General features: G+C 43.7%; 1 protein-coding gene across 1 annotated transcript; it reads right to left on the bottom strand.

The window, feature by feature from the left end:
• Positions 1-7475: 7475 nt before the first annotated feature.
• CLDN11 (claudin 11) lies at positions 7476-21179 on the bottom strand. The gene is made up of 3 exons (XM_047098603.1): positions 20954-21179; positions 17089-17253; positions 7476-7708 (listed from the first exon to the last, which is right to left on the bottom strand). Exons 1-3 carry the CDS (start codon positions 21177-21179, stop codon positions 7476-7478), a joined length of 624 nt encoding a protein of 207 aa, XP_046954559.1.
• Positions 21180-21565: the final 386 nt, after the last annotated feature.

The following is a 21565-nucleotide window of genomic DNA, read 5'->3' as shown; positions in this document are numbered from 1 at the left end:
GCCTCAGAAATGATGGAACCAGGTCCCCTTATACTCTCTGCTCTTTTATCCCTACTTTCCCTCTGCATTTGGCCTCATATGCCCCAGGCTCCCTTTTTCCACAAGGCCATAAGTGCAGCTCTAAGAACTTCCAATCTCACATCTTCCCAGCCTGGCTCTCAGAGAGGAACGTGCTCTGACCCACAGCTCCAATAAAGGATGGGCTCCAGTTTTGGATGGGCCACCCCTGTCCTCTCAGCCTGAGTCAGGTGCTTGCTCCAAGACCAGGGAGGAAGGGTCAGGTAAGACAAAGGAAGTCCTCATTCTGATGGATTGGCTAGTTCAAAGAAGGAGAAGGTCCCCCAAACCATGACCTCATAATTTTACAGTCCTAGGAAATGAAGAATGACTCCCTAGAATATGGCCTTGGCAAATCAGCAAACTTTCCGGCTTCTAGTTTCTTCATTTGACCAGATACTCTTTCTGTAATGTTCTCTTCCAGTACCTACATTCACTGAAACTTTTTCAATGGTTCTCAAACTTTGGGGTGTGTCAGAATCACCTGAGGAGTCATTTAAAACACAGATTCCCAGGCTCCATCCAGATACCGTCTCCATAAGTCTGGGGCAGAACCCACAAATCTGCATTCACTGAATAAGTCTTATGTTGGTGACCTCCTGTGCCATGCTTTAGAAATAATGAATGGAATGGTTTGAGATCCTTGCTTAGACAGTCTACGACAGAGGCACATAGGAACTGTGTTCTGGCTCAGGGAAGGCCAAGGTGGAGGAGGAAGGGTTTGCCATAGCCTAGAATCAAAGGGAAGAGCAGTACCCCCAGGTCAGCCTGTGGGCTGGAATGCACGAGTGAGGTCTCCTGACTGGATGCTGAGAAGGTTCTGTTCTGCTCATGGGAACCAAAGCAAGACCAAAGGAAACACCCAAAGGTCCCTGGCTGCCCTCATCCCCAACAGTCCTAGGCCTTTTCATGCCTCTAGAAGCACTCCTTTATGCGTATTTTTTTTTCTGACCCTTTGTTGAAACAGAAACAAAAGCAGTCAGCAAGAGAAGCCAGGTAAATTCTCTTTCCACCATATGCACAGGATTAACATTTAGAAGGTTTGAGGCAAGGGCAAGTGACTCGTTTTTACCATACTTCGTTTTTATCTCAAGTTTAATAAATTATTGGGGGGAGGGGCAAATAAAATAAAGAATGATTCAGCTGGCAATGCTCGCAGAGCTTCCCACTCCTAACCAGGGCTATCGGGATCAGAGTGTTCCCAGCACAAGGTCTCCTGGAGATAAATGCTCATGTTTGGATCCCCTATAGACCAGAGTCAACTGAAGCAGAATTGTAATGTAGAGCAGGCTGAACTCCAGACCCCCATCTCCCCTCTCCACACATTTTCTCCTATTGTGAATACTTCTGGAATTTTCCATTGACTATTTATTACAAGTATTGTTTTTATATAATTCCCTATCAACACAACTGAAATTTTAAAGATTTCAAATAATTTAAAAAAAAAAAAAACAGCCTATTAGGGGCACCTGGGTGGCTCAGTTGGTTCAGTGTATGACTCTTGGTTTTGGCTCAGGTCACGATCCCAGGGTCATGGAATCAAGCCCCGAGTCGGGCTCTGTGCTGAGCATGGAGCCTGATTAAAAATTCTCTCTCTCTCTCCCTCTGCTCTTCTCTCCCCAATAAAAAAATAAAAAATTTAAAAATGTGAAAAACAGCATACTACATTGATACACCCTATCCTATTGGGGGAAGCTAAGCACACCCTTATCAAAAAAATAAACTGTTCTTTTTTTTTTTTTTTTAATTTTTTTTTTCAACGTTTTTATTTATTTTTGGGACAGAGGGAGACAGAGCATGAACGGGGGAGGGGCAGAGAGAGAGGGAGACACAGAATCGGAAACAGGCTCCAGGCTCTGAGCCATCAGCCCAGAGCCTGACGCGGGGCTCGAACTCCGGGACCGCGAGATCGTGACCTGGCTGAAGTCGGACGCTTAACCGACTGCGCCACCCAGGCGCCCCAAAAATAAACTGTTCTTAAAACACCGTCTGGAATATGTGATCCAGCAACTCCTTTCTAGGAATTTACATTAAAGGGATCATCATGTCTATGGGCAAGACTTACTTGTGAGGATATTGATGGCAAAATTACTTAGAAGAAATTAGAAAGGAAGTAAGGTAACCAAGATATTCTTGGGAGTTCCTTGCGTAACTTATGGTACATCCAAACAATGGGAGATTATGGAAATATTAAAATTTTTGTTTTAGAAAAACACCTAATGATAAAAGAAAATGTGCTCTACACATTAAGGTTTTTTTATGTAGATTACAAACTACATGTATAGTATATTAGAAGTTTTTGTTTTACAAAAGTAGTTGCTCTAGCGATGAAATGATGGGTAATTTTTTTATTTTATTTCAGTTTTCTACAGTGTTCAAATTTTCTTTAATGAGTACATATTACTCCAAGTGTGAATCTATACCAACAGCATCATCATCTCCTGAGAGCTTGTTAGAAATGCAGAATGCCCCCCACAACTCCATGATCTGTATGCACATTATACTTTGAAAAGCAAAGCTGTATATAACTCAACATAGGAGAAGTAACTGTTGTTGTTGTCCTTGTTGTTGTTTTAAATAGGCTTCTCACCCAGTATGGAGCCCAACACAGGACTTGAACTCACAACCCTGAAATCAAGACCCTGAGTTCAAAACCTGAGCTGAGATCAAGAGTCAGACACTTAACCAACTAAGCCACCCAAGTGCCCCTAGAAATAACAGTTTTAAATAAAGAAAGTCCCAGGCTGTGACAACTGGGTGCCCTTTACTATTTGGAAGGTCATTCTGATGTACAGCGTAAGCAATTCTTACCTCCAAAATCCAAAATCCTCTAGAAATGGCTTCACATTTCCACATTTTCCATTTCAACAATGGGGCATGGAACAGTGACAAGTCCCTCCATCTCCGTCCCCTCCCCCGGCCACAGGGCCACAAAGCCTGAGCTCTGAGACTCCGCGTGAGGTAGAGAAATATAGATTCCTCAAGAGCTGCTATTCAAGCCATTAAGCAGCATGTGCCAATGTTCCACCCACAATTCTGGTTCAGTCTCCATTAAGCTGCACATCTGGCCGTCACACACTCTTTTGTGGGGACATCTCAATGGCAGCACTGATGCTGCCTCTCCCCAGGGCCAGCCCTACAGTGGCCTCCCTGTCCTCCCAGCATGTGATGTCATGAGCATGAATGTCCTGCCAAACATTTAAGATGTTGCAGTTCACATTGTGTACATTGTATAGAGAAACACTGACAGGCAGATTTGAAATTTAAAAAAACCACACACACACAGGGCAAGACACAACCAAACCTTGTTCTATTGTTATTCCAAACCACCACTTCAGCACAAATATGTATCTTGTATTCTTTAGCTACATAATCTTCTCCTCTTTGTTGCTGTTGTTCTAACTAGCATCCCCAGATTCAAAGATTTCCTTGAAACATTCTTTCTCTAATTTGGTTGCTGTCAAATTCGTGGAAAGCATGAACACAACTGGTTCATTTCAAACCAAAGATCCCCTGCGTGGGGTCTCTTTCGAAAAGGCCAAAGGAGGGAAAGCTGGATGTTATGTCTCAAAGTCATCTCGCCCTCAGAGAGGGATGGGACGTGGTTAGCTGCACACAGAAGACATGAGAAAGAAGCCCCTCCCTTCACTGTTCCTCAAAGTGTGGCATGGGGACCATCTCATCAAAATCACCGGGGTGCACAATGAAAATGCAGATTCCTGGGTACGGGCCCGGAACTACTGAGTGGCCTCTGGGGGTGAGGTGAACGAATCTGCATTTTACCTGACTTCCTAGCAGCGATTCATATATGTGAGAACAAGGGCTTTAAAATTAGATGGATTTAAACCCCATTTTTCTCCTGTATAGTGGCTATCTGACCTTGACAAATAACCTAAACTCTCTCATTTTCCTCTCTATACACCGGGGACTGTGGGGAGGATTAAAAGTCTGAAGTTCCTGACACAAAGAGGTCCCAAGAGCATGAATTCCCTTTTCCCAGTTGTTCAGGTAGAGCACTTTGGGTCTGCTATTTTACCTGTGATTGGGGCGGGGGGTCATTGTTTTCCCCTGGCTAACAATTGCTGTCACTGTATTGCCAGGTTCCAATGGGGCTCTAATGAGACAAAATCATCAAGTCTGAATTCCACTGGATGATTATGGAAGCAGAACCTATAGTTGTAGAGCTGTGCTGTCCAATCCAATAGCCAATAGCCCATGTGGCCATTGAGCACTTAAGGTGTGACTAGTACAGGGGCACCTGAGTGACTCAGTCGGTTGAGTGTTCAACTTCAGCTCAGGTCATGATCTAGAGGCTCTTGAGTTTGAGCCCCGCATTGGGCTCTGTGCTGACAGCTCGGAGCCTGGAGCCTGCTTCAGATTCTGTGTCTCCCTCTCTCTCTGCCCCTCCCCCACTCAGAGTCTGTCACTGTCTCTCAAAAATGAATAAATACAAAAAAGTGTTTTTAAAAAGGTGTGATTAGTACAAACAGAGACATGTTATAAGTGTAAAATATACATTGGAACCCAAAAACAATACAAAAGGGCATAAAATATCCCATTAATTGATTACATATTGAAATGATAATATTTTAGATATGTCAGATTAAATAGAATAAATTAAAATTAATTTCACTTGTTTATTTTCAGCTTTTTTTTTTCAACGTTTTTTATTTATTTTTGGGACAGAGAGAGAGCATGAACGGGGGAGGGGCAGAGAGAGAGGGAGACACAGAATCGGAAACAGGCTCCAGGCTCTGAGCCATCAGCCCAGAGCCTGACGCGGGGCTCGAACTCCCGGACCGCGAGATCGTGACCTGGCTGAAGTCGGACGCTTAACCGACTGCGCCACCCAGGTGCCCCTATTTTCAGCTTTTTAATGTGACTTTTAGAAAATTTTAAATCACATATGTGGCTATATTGTATTTCTATTGGACACTACTGTTCTGGAGGAACAGTTACCCTCCTCTCCCTCCCTAGCACTGATAATAAAACCCAACCCTGTAATTATGACATACAAAATGGGGTTTCCTGGGCACCTGAGTGGCTCAGTCGGTTAAGCGTCCCATTTCGGCTCAGGTCATGATCTCAAGGTTCAGGTGTTTGAGCCCCATGTCGGGCTCTGTGCTGACAGCTCAGAGCCTGGAACCTGCTTCAGATTCTGTGTCTCCCTCTCTCTCTGCCCCTCCCCTGCTCATGCTCTGTCTCCCACTCTCTCTCAAAAATAAATAAACACTTAAAAAATAATAATAAATAAATAAAATTTCTAAGTGGGATTTCCTAACTAGACAGGCAACGATCAGCTAGGAGAGATTTAGGGTGTCTGTTCTCCCACTGCAGGGAAAAGTGGGCTCATGTCGCATGACCCCTCATGTGAGAAAGCAAGCAGCAATGTCAACGAAGGAGGTGGCTGAGTAAGGAGATCAGTCTTTAAGAGCATAGATTTATCAGTTGAAACACCTTGAATTCAAGCCAGCAGTGCTAAGGAGAGGGTGTGTGGGGGTCTTACTTGTCTTGTCCCCACCCCCTGGATGCCTTTTGCTCTGTTAGCGCTTACAGTCATTACACCTGACAAGTTTTATTAGTTAAAGAGAGTCCTCCAACACAATTACACGACTTACGTCCTTACAAAAGCTGCATCATAACTAAGCAAATATTTTGGTCAACAGGAAGACTGTCTCTTCTGCACAAGTAATTTAGAAATAGTTATAATCTCCTAACATACACAGATATCTACCAAAATGACTAGCTAAAATGGATATTTCCAAAGAGGAAATGTCTGTCTATTATATTATCAGCTAATGAAATTAGTATTTTTGGAAAAATACTGCCAAAATAGATTGTAATCTGTGTGTTTTATAACAGATTCATAACCTGACACAGTTTCTGGAATAAAAAACAAATAAAAATCAACTCAATGCATCTGTCTTTGTCCAAAATTTCCAAATTTTCAAAACAATTTTGAAAAAAAATGCATTTTAGATACTATTACCAAAATACCCTATACTGTGTGTGGTTTATACTTCCTTTTATACCTAGCCAATTTCTTCACTCAGTGTTCAAAGTAGATAAAGAGTTTAACTGTGTAATGCTTGGAACTTGGTTTCTAATTGTTGACCATTTATATATGACTTAAAGATGCTATAACATCATTCCACTAAAGAAATCTAACAGAGCACCTAGGTTGCATTTTTATGACCACACATGACCACCATGATACAGTAAATAATACAGAACATCTTAATTATTCGGGGCCAGGCAGAATAACTTGTTCTTGGGTCACTGACCAGGTTCCTATAAATTATTAGTAGAGATTAATGACATTTTTGAAAATTTTTTGAAAATAAGAGAATATTAAAGGCCACTTTTGCAGACAGTCTGTTATTTTATTGCACAGATTTCACTTAAAGAACAAAATGCACCATCAATGTTTGGAGAGTTTGGGGTCTCAGATACTGATACACTATCAGTGTTTACACCCGTAAAGCCAAATTCAACAGCACAATTTATGTTAAACAATATCACTTCAAGATGGCTAACAAAATGAAAATAGAGAATGGGGGAAAAACTTTAAAAATGTGTTAATTTGAAGCACATGCAAGTGTAGGATTAAAAACTACATCGTACAAACCTGGAAACCAAAAACATTTTGTGGAATGTCAGTCACAGTTATAGTCACTTGTACTGTTATTTGTCATATAATTAAAGTCTATTCGGTTCATTTCCTTCATACTGATGAATTGAGAATTTCAGGAAAACCAAGGTTATAAAAATGATCAATCTTGAAAAAGTATGTACAGATAAATGTAAAATCACAAACTAAAAAATATCCCCACCCCTTGCCCTCGACTTACAAAAGGGAAAGTTTCCCATAGAGGAAAGTTCCACAGTCCCCTCCCTCCCCACCCCATGTCCCCAGTTCTATTTTTTTCTATCGCTTATAACTAAATGACCTTGGAGCTGAAGAGGAGGGAGCGAACAGAGAGGCATCTTTATGAAGCTCCCATTGTCATCTGTAACGGTTTGAAAAGTGTCTTTTATTTCTCTCCCCACACCCAACTCAGCAATGTTTGCAAGATATTTAAAATTTAAAGAGAGAGAGGAAAATACATATACATATACATATACACATACATATATGTATATATCCTGGTGAACAATAAAGTTAATGCCCAAGAAAAGAGCTAATAATGGGCAAAACCATGAGAAAAGTGTGTGGGCATTTTCTGAGCTAAAGATTTCTTTTAAGGCAATAAATGGGGAGCAGGGTGTTAAGACTAAAAAATGCCAGACAGGATGCTTTTCTGGACCTTTGGCGTTGGAGCCTGGCAGCGGAGTGGGCTTCCCCCGCCTGTGGCAAGCAAACCGAGGGCCGTGGCCCCAGTATCTGCAGCACCTCCATGGGCAGGCTAGCAGCCCTCTTATACGTGGGCACTCTTGGCATGGGTTGGGGAGCTGGAGCCCGAAGAGTAGTAGAAACGGTTTTCACCAAACGCCTGGGCATCTCCAGCGCAGCAGACGATGACACAGCCACCCACGAGGCACAGGACAGCACCGATCCAGCCTGCATACAGGGAGTAGCCAAAGCTCACGATGGTGGTCTCGCGGTGGGCGCACACAGGAAACCAGATGGTGGCAACCATGGCACAGAGAGCTGGGGAGACATGAGAGGGCTATGACTGGGCACACCCATCACACACCCCGAGCAGCAGACAGGCTTCCCTTCACTCCACATGCACACTCCTCTGGCCTCCAACTAACTCCAGAAAGCTTGATACGCACAGCTCTGCTCCCATGGCAACCTGAACCTACAAGTTTGCATCTATAGAATCAACCGATCGAAAGCTGTGTCAAACTGCTAGATGCTTATTTTTTCAACTGGTGGCAGAGATGAAAGAACTCCAGTGTAAAAGCCCAGAAATAAATCATTGAGGCCGAAAAATATGTACTTGTATTTACTTATGTACCTTTACTTCGTATATCTATACTTATGATTCTTTTATTATGCTTACCTAATTGTATTATAATTATCTCTTTACATGTCTATTTCCCATTCCAAGTTCTGGGTTCCTTGACGGCAATGGCCATGTCCTATTTATGTTTGTAAAGTCAGTATTTAACCCACTATGAGGCCCATAGTATGTGCTCGGCGTCTACTAGCTGAATGACTGCATCGCCTGAGGTATTCCGAAATGAGAAACACAGCGGTGCCCATTCCATTTATCCACTCTATTTTTTCAATTTGGTCAATTCACATTACAAAGACCTGAAGAAGCCATGTGAATTCTCTTGCTGTGATGAATGTTGTTAGACACCAGTGGAATATCAGCTAAGAGTTTGAGTTTGTGTGATGCTGTTCGCAATCACAAAATCTCAACATACCATAAACAGCACTCAAGGTAAAAGAATTTACCCATCCGAGGATTTTATGGTGTTGGAATTTGTGATGGGTCGCAATGGTAGAATTTTATGGTCTTCCACCAACCAGCCTTTCAGACTTGGTGTAGATTTGAAAGAATAAACTAAGAAATAGCTTCTATATCATGTAGTTCCTCTCTTCCTAAGCAAAGCAACTAAACAAGGGCAGGCAGGAGCCCATAAGAAAGTTTAAAAAAAAAATAAATTTAAACCTCTACACCAGCACCGCCAAATATGGCACTCACTAGCTACATGGGCTTTTAAACGTTTTTCATGAGGCCAGTGAGATCAAAAAACAGAGTTTTGAATTTTAATTAATTAAAAGTTAAATAGTCATATGTGGCTGGTGGCTCGTGTTGAACAGCACAACTCTAGACAAAGTAACTCCATAACCTCCTATGGTATCATCTGATTTCTCACAACTACAAGCAGGACAGAAATTTTAGTTGAAGCTTTAAATTGGGAGGATACATTAAAGTCGGCAGATCAAGAAAACAGTAACAATGAGGTTTCCAATCATAAGCCATCAAGTTTTCAATAAATTCAAGGCAGGGCACCGCAATGTTTGCTGCCTGCAGTATCCTTGTTACTTTCAACTCAGCAAGCATTTTTGATTTCTACTCACACTGAGTGACTTTCTGACTTACCTCTAGGCCCAAATAGAAGAAATATAATTTCTCTGTACACATAAGCACTCAATTCTAACAGCCTCGTACATTAGTTCTAAACTGAACTAAAGATTGAAGCCTTACCCATTTTGAAAGATCTCTTAAACTAGCTCACTGCATTTGTGTAACTTGTAACATAACCTCACTCCCCCAAGCTGGGTATAGATACACATAAATAGATGTGATTCCTATCATAAAAATACATAGATCCCAAGTGGAAGTCAGAAGGAAGAAAGTTAATTTGGGGGGTTTGATTGCTCAAATTGACTTTCTAACAGCCTAAATTCACTCCATTAATTGTGTACTATTCACATATTTAAGGAGTTGTTATAGATCATCTAAGAAGCTATTATCTGTCTATATATTAATGTCTTCATTTTTTTCTTGAAAGAGTAAAATCAATCATGCCAGCTTCTGTAATGTTTGTATGAGACACCATGAGATTATGTATTTTCCTTCTGTGAATAAAATGTTCCCAAAATGACCAGTGCTGGGACTCCTGGGTGGCTCAGTTGGTTGAGCATCCAACTCTTGATTTTGGCTCAGGTCATGATCTCACAGCTTGTGAGATGGAGCTTCGCATTGGGCTCTGTGTTGACAGCATTGACCTGCTTGGGATTCTCTGTCTCCCACGCTCTCCTCTCCTCCCCCATTCATGCTCTCTTTCAAAATAAATAGATAAACTTTAAATTAAATTAAATTAAATTAAATTAAGTTAAATTACATTAAATTAGATTAAAAAAGAAGAAGACCGGTGTTAATTGTAGCTTCCCTTTCCAGCTCAGGACCTCAAACACCTGGTGGGGGTGGGGGTGGGGGAGTCTTTTTCTCTCCTCCTCCAGCCGCACATTCCAAGTGTGGCACTCACGGAGAACAGCTTGGCTACTGTCCTCAGCAAGGCACAGAGAAAGAGAGAAGTCTTCTTCTCTGTCAGGACAAGAAACAGAAACTCTTCTAGAGCATTTCAGCCAGAGACAACTGCCCTTGGTTCTTCGTGTCAACACATAACCTAGCTACACACCCCTAGACCCCCAAAGGGGGCACTCTCTGCTTGAGCAAAACAGCACCCTAGCAAGTGCTTCCAAACACCCAAGCTTGATTAGAGGGAGAAGGTGGAGAGTGAAAAGATGAATTCCATAGGAAAAAAAAATATTTGATTGCCAAACTACTGGTTTGAAAACAGCTTATGGTTCAAATTAGGTATAATATTTTTCAATTACTTCATATTTATACATAAAACACACACACACACACACACACACACACACACAAGTATTCCCCACATTTCCCCACGGGGAAAGAAATCAGGCTCAATATTCCAAAAATAACCATCAGTCTTGATTTTGATTGCTTTAGGGATTTTGTTAGATTTTATTCCAGTGTAATTCACTAGAAAAAGGAAAAATCAGGAACATGTCTAAACATTTAAATAATGAGCCTATAAGGACTGAATGGGTGGGTGAGTGGATGAGAGGTGATCTCATTTCAAGTCTACTTTCCACTTCAAACACATCAAAACTGACTTCCAAAATCATAAAACCTTAATGTGACTTTAACACACAAAGTTACAAACTCATGATTTACCTCATTAAAAATTTCCTCCTTTTATAATCCATGCAAAACAAGGCAGACCAGTGCTAGCGGGGTCTTTATTTCCTAGCAGATAAATGAACTCTGGGTCGGATTCCTGTGGCTCTCAGAGACGAACCACATCAAAACCACTGAAAGATGACAGGCCGCCACACAACACGAAGGGAAATGAGAGGTTCAATACAAACAGTGACCTTCAACTGAACTCAGAATGAAGAATGTTTAGAAACTAAAAAAGGAGAATTTACTCAATTTCAGCATCGTTTGAAGGGAAAGGGGAATGTTTTCAGCAGTAAAGTTAAAATGCAAGTCAAATCATTACTTAACCAAAAGATGTAAAATATTAATAAAACTGGCAATAATTTGGGGCTGTCTTAATGACACAGAAGTCCTGCTGGATTTATTTCTGTTTGTGTGCACGTGTGCACACACACACAGACACACACACACACACACACACACACAGAGTTTATAATGGCTCTCCCAATTATTTGGAGAAAAGAAAACGCTTTTCTAAAAAAGTCACAGTTTCCCATAAGGTAAAGAAAAGTGAAGAAAGATAAAGAGAATTTTCATTGCTTTTCTTCTCATGTCATCAGAATATATTTTTAAAGTAAGTCTCTAATAGAAGAATTTTAACACTCAGATTTTTCAATGTTTCTCCTCTTCTACCTTCAAAAGATGCAATAGTTAACTGTACAAGGGGGGCAGGAATAAGTCATTTGGGAGGGAGCAGAAAGTAAAAATTGGGGACGTACTTAGCTAAAATAAAAATTAAAAAAAAAAAAAGGAGGAGGAGGGGGAAGTGGAGGAGAAGGAGAGCAGGGGAGAAGAAAGCTTCACTGTGTAGATATAGATTCATCCAGACTTGGTCCTCTCACCAGTAGAACTCCTGCTCTTTATAGAATAAATTGTTTGCCTCTTTTGGTAAGTTTCAAATAATGTAATACAATGTGTTCTTTAGTTGACAGAATACAGCCTTATTAAAAGTTAACAATGATCTTGATAGAGCCAAACACAGAAAATAGTTGGAAAAGCAATTTTAGAGCAATGAAATGGAAACACAGCTTTTAATTTCTTTAGGGATTAAATGACACACAGTAATATACGGAGTTAAATAAATGTGAAATTAAATATTAGTACATGTGTGTTTGACTTTGAAGGTAACAATTTAGAGACAGAGGGAAAGACTGACAAGGGGGCCCAAAAAGGCAGAAGGGCACCAGATTCATTTCTTCCTTCCTCCAATGAACATCTCTGTTTTCAGGCTTTGTCACTTTCAGAACTAAGAACTGACAGTACTTTTAAGAGCATTATTTCTAGCACCAAGCAATATTTCCATTAAAATCACATAAATTACTCTGAATGATATAAGTAATACTGGAAAAATTCTTCCTTGACATTATATCTGAGATTTGCTTCAAAAAAAAAAATCTGGGGACTAGAAGAAAAGAAGTACACGGATGAAGCAGATTGGCTGTGACTGAGAATGAGTTTGGGCTCATGGGGGTTCATTATACTATTTTTTCTACTTCTGTGTATGTATGAAATTTTCCACAATAAAGACTATTTCTTAAACTTTCTCCTTTTAAACGTTTTACAATGCAAAGAATGCTGCCTTCTACAATTGATGCTATTATAACATATGATCTAAATAGCAACAAACTTTAGCTTTGTGCCAGTTAACTTAAGGCAACAAGTAATGAGATTTCTAACGAGCTATTGGCTGGAGTCATATTTATTTGTTGTTTCCTTATAATTTGAATCTAGAAAAATTTTACTTTTTATTTTTATCATTTGTCATTCTCTAAATTTTGACATAAGAAAACATAGTTGCCAAAGACATACTCCTCTTATACTATGGCTTTTATGAAGATTTAATATTTAAAACAATCAAGTCAAAGGAATGTTTGACTATATTATTTTTCCTGGCCTGCTTTCAACATTTTTTCCTTTATTTTTCTATTTCACACATCATTATCTTTTTTTTCCCATAACCTTTTTTAAAAGCCAGTCTCATGGTTATTTAATATTTTTTTAATCACAGAATTTAGAGATAGGAGAGACCTCATAAACCAGTTAACTCCTCCAATTTTACCAGTAAGTTCATTTTAAGCCACAACCGTACTAAAGATACCGCAGCCTTCCCACTACCCACATAAAATTTGACTGACATTACAGACTTGTTTGTAGAAAGCTAATGACTTTAGAGGAAGACTTTTTCCATCTACTTGCTTAAGACCCCGGGATTAAGAGCATCACTGTTTACTACACATCCAAGGGAGACCTTTCCTAGGACATCTGATTCTGTGTGCCGGACAAACTCAACCTGTCCCACAGCTGCACATGCCTTTTATTTTACAGCAATTCCATTATTAACCTGTAAGTTTCAAGTTAAAACAACTTTTTTCCAATACAAATAGGATTCTTGGGGCCATATTTTTAAAAAGGAGAGAAGTTGAGAGGGTCCCACTTAGGGAGGAATATACACTTTCTTTCTGTCCATTCCCTACCTCATCTCCCCAAGAAACGCTCAAATCAAGGACTTTCTAAGTTACAATGAGGTGAGAATGAGACCAAATCAGAACTAAGCTTGAGCATTTTCAGTTGGGTAGCTTAACATGGCTTCCTATAATGGAATAAGCAAAAAAACTCCAACTATTTATTGATCCCTACACTCCAGTTTCTACAAAGTAAACAATGGAAATGTTTCCATTAGACCAGGATGCAACCAACCTAGTGTTTCCAGGAACAGCTCACTGTCTCTCTTGACCAGTGCCATGTGTGGAGATTACCCCACAGAAATGAGACATCAACAAAAGAATACCCACTTCCCTCTGGCTTAGGTCTCTATTTCCTCTAACCAACAACAGCAATTATAATAACAACCATTTGTTGAGCACTTATTATGTGCCAGACGCCAGGCTAAATAACTTGCATACCTCCTCTCACTATTCTTACCAATCTCAGATGAAAGCATTATGGTCTCATTTCATAGAAAGGCTCAGAGACATTAAGTAACTGCCCCAGTTCACACAGCTGGAAAGTGGTAGATTGGAGATTCAGTACCATTGGTCTGGCTCCCAGTGATGAGATAAAGCAGCTCAGGGCATAGGCACTTCCTGCCGTGGCAGGGGCTCTTGAAAAGCTGCAGACTAGGGTTGCCTGGGTGGCTCAGTCGGTTAAGCTACCAACTTCGGCTCAGGTCATGACCTCACGGTTCATGAGTTCTAGCCCCGCATCAGGCTCTGTGCTGACAGCTCGGAGCCTGGAGCCTGCTTCAGATTCTGTCTCTGTCTCTCTCTGCTCCTTCCTCACTCATTCTCTCTCTCTCTCTCTCTCTCTCTCTCTCTCTCTCTCTCTCTCAAAAATAAATAAACATTAAAAAGAAAAGAAAACTACAGACTATGTTTGCCTGGATCCATCCTAGATCTAAGGAGCCTGCTACATCTGGCTCCCATGCCTTCCCCCAAAGCAGGGCTGAATCCTCACAAACTTAAGAGAGTTGAGAAGATAAAGCTATTGTACAACAGACATATAATTTTTTTAAGCTTTTGGAAAAATAAAAATTTTCAGGGTCAGGAAGAACTGATTTTAATTAATAGTCCTTACAGTTTCCATACCAAGATTAGCTTTGGTATTGTTTCCAGTTCCCAGGCCCCAAAACCCCGGTGCTGCCTAGTCCCCTTTGGTCAGTGACCACACCTCAGCGGGAGCACCACTGGTGACCTCTAGGATCCAGCAGGAGCCCAGCACTGGCTTCTCCGGGGAGAGCAGAGCGTCAGAAGCCAATCCAGAGCAACACAAAGGGAGCCTTCACTCACTCTAGCTCCTCCCACCCACTGCCAACAGGGGAACCGAGGCACCGGGCTCCAAAGAAGACCCAGAGGAGACCAGCCGGTGCCACAGCTGAGACAATGAGCATTACATTTCCAGAGCTAGCTTGTTCCTGTGAAAACAACATCCAACCTGAAGGCAAATGGCCACACACTGAGAAATAAATCCGACAGGAGCCGTGAAAGAGGCGGCAGGTAACACTGGAAATTAAACGCTACAAGAGGGCACAGGGAGGTGTCCTCACCCCAAACTAATAGCAAGTGGCTGGAAAGGTACAGCCGCTCTGAGAGGGCCAGATCACTCAATGCCCCTCCATCTTTTCACTCAGACAGGAGTCAGGGACTGAGGGACCCACACCACTCCCCACCCCACCTCACGCTCCTCTCTGTGATTCTGTCCACATACACCAACCAACCCACTTGAAAAACGTAAAGAAAAGCTTTAATTCAGCTAGGAAGTTTCAAACAACTGGTTGCCTTTGGTTTTTTAATAACCCTTGCTATTCAGCTGGACGATTCAGTTGGTTTTAGAGTTTATTTAAATACCAATTTGTCTGTATGTACTTGCTTTTATACCTTTTTTTTTCCAACAAGACTGGGTTTTGTTTGTTTGTTTATCTGTTTGTTTGTTTTCAGTACCTCCTTCTTGAAAACTCCACATTTCTGCATTATCTGAAAGCCCTGGGGAATTTCACAGCCAAAAATATCTTAGTGGATATTCGGTGACTCTCAGATGGAAGGCCAGAATTTCTAAAAATGAACACCTAATACAACAGGCCCACCTTTTGGCTCTGGCACCCTCAGAGATAGAGAGAGCCCCGTGGGACTTCTGTAAGACTATGCGGAAAGCAATCATGCTGCCTGCCTAAGATGACAAGGGTTTCCACCTGGATTCCACAAACCAATTTACCTGTAGAGTTTTGGTCTAACTGTTGGAAAGAGAATTCGAATGTAAAGATCTGACTTCCAAAAAGCACTGTAAAGAGGACCTTGTGAGTTAGAGGAGTCACATGATACTGATTGTGTGTTCCATGGGGCACTCCAATACAAATTCTTTGTGGCTGGACCCAAAATGTCCATGCCCAGATTCTTCTCTGGAAATGACAGTGGCCCTCTGGCCTTTTTGCTCCTGTTACCCACCACTCCCCCCTCCACACACACACACACACACACACACACACACACACACACTTGTGTGTACAAGCCCCTCCTCTGAATTCTCTGTGGCTTCACAAGCCCCTGAAAACCTCCATCCCTTTGCAATCTTGGGAAATGGCATCCCTACCTCTCATGTCCCCTTAGCTCACCAATATCACTGTGTGTGACCATTACTAAGTGGAATTGACCTGCATAGAACCCTGACCCTTACCTTTAAGCACATGGTCTGATACCAGTTTGGGGATGGGAATTCCTTGTCTCAGGAATACCTGACTTCGTGTATAACCCATATGCAGACCAGTTGCTGCTCACCGATGTATCAGTGCACTCTGCAACAAGAGCTGCTGTTCTTAAAATTCATGTCTTCTATTAGGATTTAGAATGTGCTGATGGAATTAGCACTCAAGAAAAAAGTAGAGAGAAACGAAGTCACTCAAGAGAGCAGAGCTAGAAGGATCCTCCCTAAGTTGTTAAATCAAGCCCTCTGTGGGCAAGCACAACAAGGAAACCGGAATGGGCATGTGCCATTTCCTGGGCTGTCCCCCCTCCCCACCCTCCACCCCCCCCACCCCCCACCCCCCCCCACCCCCGCAATCTAGGATCTCACCACCTTCTCTTCAACTCTCATCACTGGGATCCTCTGCTCTGGGAAACTCCTCCAGTCTTGCTTAGGTTCCCTCCTATGTGTGTGCTCAATCTGTGTACCTTCTTTAGATGAGCACATGCCACACTCCATGAAAATATCCAAGTGCACTCCAAGCAGAGACTACCTTCTTCCCCAGGGTCCCCAATGCCAACCGTGATGCCTGGCACTCCGCAGATGCCCAGTGAATCTTTACTGTATAAAAGACTGAATCATCACTAGTGATCTACCACCCTCAACATCTTGCTTTTCCCTTGCCCTCCTTTCTCTACTCTTTCCTTATAGGTTAACTGAAGTTTTCGATCGTGGCTACAAGTAAGAATCACCTGGAAGCTTTCCAAAAATATCTTTGCTTGGTCTGATGCCAAGTAATTCTGACTCAGTTGACCTGCTATGGGATCCGGGCAAAGGTATTCCCAAAGAAGAGATTCCACTGTGTTACTCTTCTGTCGCTTGGTGTCTCTCTTAAGTATACCCTCAAAATCCTTTTTACCTTTTGGTTTTAAATTTATTTTCATGCCTAGTGACCCCCACAGACATTACTCATCTGTCTGCATAAACGACGCAGGAAACATAAAGGGATACACATTGTGGGGATCTTTTCCTGGGTGGATTCACTTAGCTTCCTTTTACATGCTCTTGAACTCAATGAAGCAGCAGCAGGATCTGAGATTCATCAGACTCACTTGGAGTTGGGGTGCTATATAGAAAGCTGTCTTACCTAGCAGAATGAGCATAACGCCAGCCAGCTGGGCTCGCCTGTACTTGGCCACACCAGGCTCATGGCCCATTCGGATGCAGGGGAGAACCGTCAGCAGCAGGAGAATGGCTGGCAGACCCAGGACTGAAGCTGCGATCATCAGGGCTCGGCAAGCCTGCACGTAGCCTGGACACAAAAGAGCACACAGAGGGGTTAGACCGTGGGTCTCCCTGACCCCTGAACCCTGGCTCAAGGGAATTCAGCACCATCTGCCTTCCTCTCGTCCCATTCCAGGACTTAGAATGTGGTAAATGTTATCTAAGATCACTTCACGTGTTCAGTTTTTAAAGTGACTCCATGACACGAAAGGGAGGTTGGAGGCTGGAGATACTGGATGGAGAGCTCTAGGCTAGACCACTTGTCTAAGCCTTCAGGATGAAGAGGCCAAGAGTCCATCTACACTGTTGCATCACCTTATGAAAAATTCAGATTAAAACTCAAATCTTCCAAGGGGCCTTCTGTGAGGGTCTATGTGGACTCCAGCCTGCTGCTAATACACTCTACCTGTGTGACCTTGGGCAAGTTACTGAACTGTTATGTCTTGAGCCTCTCTGCATCTATAAAGTAAAAATATAATAGTAGTACCTATATCTCTCTAAAAGAATTCAACTAAGATTAAATTAGTTAATTCATACAGTGCTTAGAACAGTGCCTAGTGCATACTATGTATTCCAAAAAGATTAGCTATTATTACCAGTGTTATTACTCTGTGTCAGTGCAATCATGTTATACTAAGTATATTCGGCGATTTTGTCCTAACCATGTGCTTTTAATTCACGTTGTATATAGCGTGTGGCCCTAACTAAACTAAGACTCAGGCTTCCTCTCTTGACATCTCCCCAGAGACTGCTGTGCTCACGAATCCTGACCCCTATTGACTGATGGTCAGACTCCATCTCCTGCCTCACCCACAGTCTCCTGGGCATGCTTCCACAACGGTCTAAAGGCATCTCTCTGGCCCCAAAGATTCCTAGAGGGCAGACTCCTGCTTTGGTCTTCATGGAGTTAACACAGTGCCCCCAGCAGATGACGTAAACATACAATTATGAATTAAGGAATAAGAAGTTGAATGATAGGGGAGCCTGGGTAGCTCAGTCGGTTAAGCGTCCGACTTCAGCTCAGGTCACAATCTTGCAGTTCAAGAGTTCGAGCCCCCTATCGGGCTCTATGCTGACAGCTCAGTGCCTGGAGCCTGCTTTGGATTCCGTGTCTCCCTCTCTCTCTACCCCTCGCCCACTCATGTTCTCTCTCTCCCTCTCTCTCTCTCTCCAAATAAAAATAAACATCAAAAATTTTTAAAAAAAGAAGTTGAATAAGAGTGGAGCAAACCCAATTGAACGTTATGCTGTCAAATAAAATGCCAGGTAACAATTTCATTAAGAAACAGATTACGATATGTGCAAATTTATGTAAAATAAATCTGACAAGATACTAGCAGAATATGGCAGACTTCAGTGTATTGTTTCTCATTAAAACACTCTCCCTTCTCCAAAAATAAAGGAGGGGGTTGTACTTATTACTCTTCCTTTTTCACTCAGAGGAAATTAAGCTAGTGGCTGCGGGTGGGAAGGTGGGTAGAGTTAAAGGCAAAGCCAAAAATGAGCCCTGATTTCTGCCTCCACACACTCCACACGACTCTCATACCAAGGCGCAACTGCAACACTGTCTCTTAGAAAGACCTAGCTATTTTACCAGAATTCAGACTCCACAAGGGTACTCTTCCAGTCATTACCCACCTCAGCTTCTTCAAAATTAAGGGTAAACACTCAACTATTGACTTTATTGACTTGAAGACCCCCCCCCCAAAGAGGAGCCACAGGATTCTGAAACAGGATCTCTGATGGAAGTCCTATGCCCCTGAAGCTTATAGGAGAGCAGGGTGAACGCAACGGAGACGGTCAACTAGCAACTGAGGTTCTGAAATTCATAGTGCAGGCTATCCATGTGCTAGATGCCAAGGCCATGTCTAAAAAAACAAAAGATGGACACAGATCTGTTCCTGTCCCCACCCAGGTATGAGGGAGGGGGACAGCAGGAAGGATTAGGCCCTCCCTAAAATGTACTCCATCTGTAGGATGGAACATGGTCTGTTCTCCGAAAATAAACCACTTGGCTCTGAATGCTCAGTAAACTTAATTTCAGGGGAAGGAAGGAAAAAGTGATTTTATGCTTCAATCAGATCCCTACAAATACCATGACCAGCTTTTTGAAAAAAAAATTATAGCTACAATTTATGAAGCCTACACTACATCAAAGGAGGTTTACATTTCTCATATCTAATCCCCAAAACGACTCTGTAAGATAGGTGGTTGGTTTGCTTTTACTTTTTAAAGGAAGACATTTGGGATTCACAGACATTAGTGAATTGTCCTAAATTACTCAGGTTATGAGCACTGGATCCCAGAGTCTGACCCAGGTCTACCAAGGCCACCATTAAGTGAAGGTAAGTGAAGATCTGGGTTCCCCCCATCTCTGTCATTCTGAAAGTTCAAAATGGAAAAGAAGAAAGTACATTGTGTGCACCAGCCCTGTTCCCCGGATTTCCTGATGCAGGAGAGGATGGAAAGAGAGTAGGAAGCCATCTTTACCTTTGAGGAATTTAAAATGTGTAGGAAAACTTGATTCACAATGAACAAAAATGTCAAAATGTGCCCTGATGGAAACAAGAGTCAGATACCAGGGCAGCAAGGAGGAAGGGGGGATTGATTCCAACCACAAGGACTGGGAAATAGGAGGCACTTTGGGGTAGGTTTAAAGGGGGAGCAGAGTCTCTAGGGAGCTAAAGGCTCACCCAGGAGATGGCACAAAGCCAAAGGCTCCCAAACTGGTCTTGAGACCAAGTTGCCCCGCTGGTTAAGGATAGGCCTTTAAATGGGCACCATCCTCAAAGACTAGCGGGGACAGAAGGCAATCCTTAAGGGGAGCCCACGACCTCGCCAATCACCCAACCACCCACTGGCTCGAGGTTTACATCTGAATTGAAACTGTTACCCAGAATTTCTCAATGCCCACCACCCGCTCCGAACCCGACCCCGGCTGGCGAAGGAGTTGGGAGGCTAGATAATTCTTTCCTTGTCTCCCGCAGCTGGAGGGGAGCGAGCGACTGATGGTGGCGCGCCTTCTCGCCAGGTGAGTGGGCCCCCCTGGGGACGACAGCTCTTCCCTAGTGGACATGAGAGGTGCAGAGGCAGGGAGGGGAATCCCCGCAGGCCCGCGGACCGACGCCCCCACTGCGGGGGCAAGGGGTGGGGGGAGTAACACAGGCCCCCCGGACCTACGGGAACCGACCTGGCAGAGCTAGGAGGTCCGGGACTTGTGGCCAGTCTCACAAAGACGAAAGACCGGGTAACTGGGCCTACTCCTGTTGGGATCAATGGAATGCTAGGGTTTCTCTCCTCCTGGCCTCTGCGGGTGGAGTCTAACGCCCGAGGGAAGAGGCCCGGGGGGGGGGGGGGGGGTCGGGTGGAGGGAAGTACAGTACTTCTGAACCACTGACGGTGGGAGCCTGAGGCAGGTGGGTGACCGTCAGTCGTTAACATGGACAGAGTTCCAAGTAGGTGTCTGCGTCTCAGTTTATTAACTTCTCAGGGTGACTCGGCCAGTGGCTACCACTATCATCCCAAATTCCGGATAAGAAAACTGAGGCTGAGAGAGGCTAATTCAGGACTGCCTAATCTCTCTACAAGGTGGGACTGAAAGTATCAAAATGTGCGCTAAGGTCTTCAAGGCCTTGAAACGTTTCTGTGAACGCCATCTAATGCGCCCATCCCGGGTCTGCCCCGACGATAAGGGCTAGGAGCAGCCGCTCGAGAGGTGGGGTCCTTACCCGGCAGGATGAGGATGTCCACCAGGGGCTTGCAATGGTACAGCCCCGTGGCCATGACGCAGTCTGCCCACAGCCCCTTGGAGCCCAGTTCGTCCAGCTTGCGGCAGGTGGGGATGGTGTAGCCGCAGGTCACCACCCAGTCGTTGGTGGACGTGGTGACGATGATGCCGATCCAACCCACGAAGCTCGTGACGAAGCCCACTACCTGCAGGCACGTGGCCACCATGGTGGCCACCTTGGCGTCTGCGGGCCTCGCCCCTCACCAGCTGTGCCTGCGCCTGGGACTGGACGGCACCTGCCGCGGTCCTCTCGCGCGCGCCCTCGAGAGCCGCTGACCGGCGACGGGCGGACGTGCGACGCTGGAAGCGGCGGCAGGCAAAGAGAGGCCGCGAGCCCAGCTCCGACGGCACGACGGGCGCACTAAGGCGGGGACAGCTGCGCGGCTGGGCAGTGCGCCCCCGCCCCCCTCTTTAAACCCCGTAGACCCGGCTGGCGAGCGCCAATCGGCGACGGCCCGGGTGGAGCCAGCCAATCGCGGGGCGGGGCCCGGAGTTGGGGGGTGGGGAGGGGGAGCAGGGTCAGAGAGGGGGCGATGTGGCCTCTGCGCCCAGC

Source organism: Lynx rufus, unplaced genomic scaffold, assembly GCF_022079265.1.
Source record: "Lynx rufus isolate CCGP_SWC_20201006 ecotype Redwood Valley unplaced genomic scaffold, mLynRuf1.p SCAF_5, whole genome shotgun sequence".
Classification (NCBI taxonomy): Eukaryota; Metazoa; Chordata; class Mammalia; order Carnivora; family Felidae; genus Lynx; species Lynx rufus.
Note: the sequence above shows the minus strand (reverse complement) of the source record. Positions and strands in the feature narration are given on the sequence as shown.

Coding starts and splice junctions, on each gene's coding strand:
- CLDN11 (XM_047098603.1), bottom strand. CDS start 21,179: ATGGTGGCCACGTGCCTGCAGGTAGTGGGCTTCGTCACGAGCTTCGTG. Junction 17,254..20,953: donor GGACATCCTCATCCTGCCGG/GTAAGGACCCCA, acceptor TTTTGTGTCCAG/GCTACGTGCAGGCTTGCCGA. Junction 7,709..17,088: donor CGTTATGCTCATTCTGCTAG/GTAAGACAGCTT, acceptor ATGTCTCCCCAG/CTCTCTGTGCCATGGTTGCC.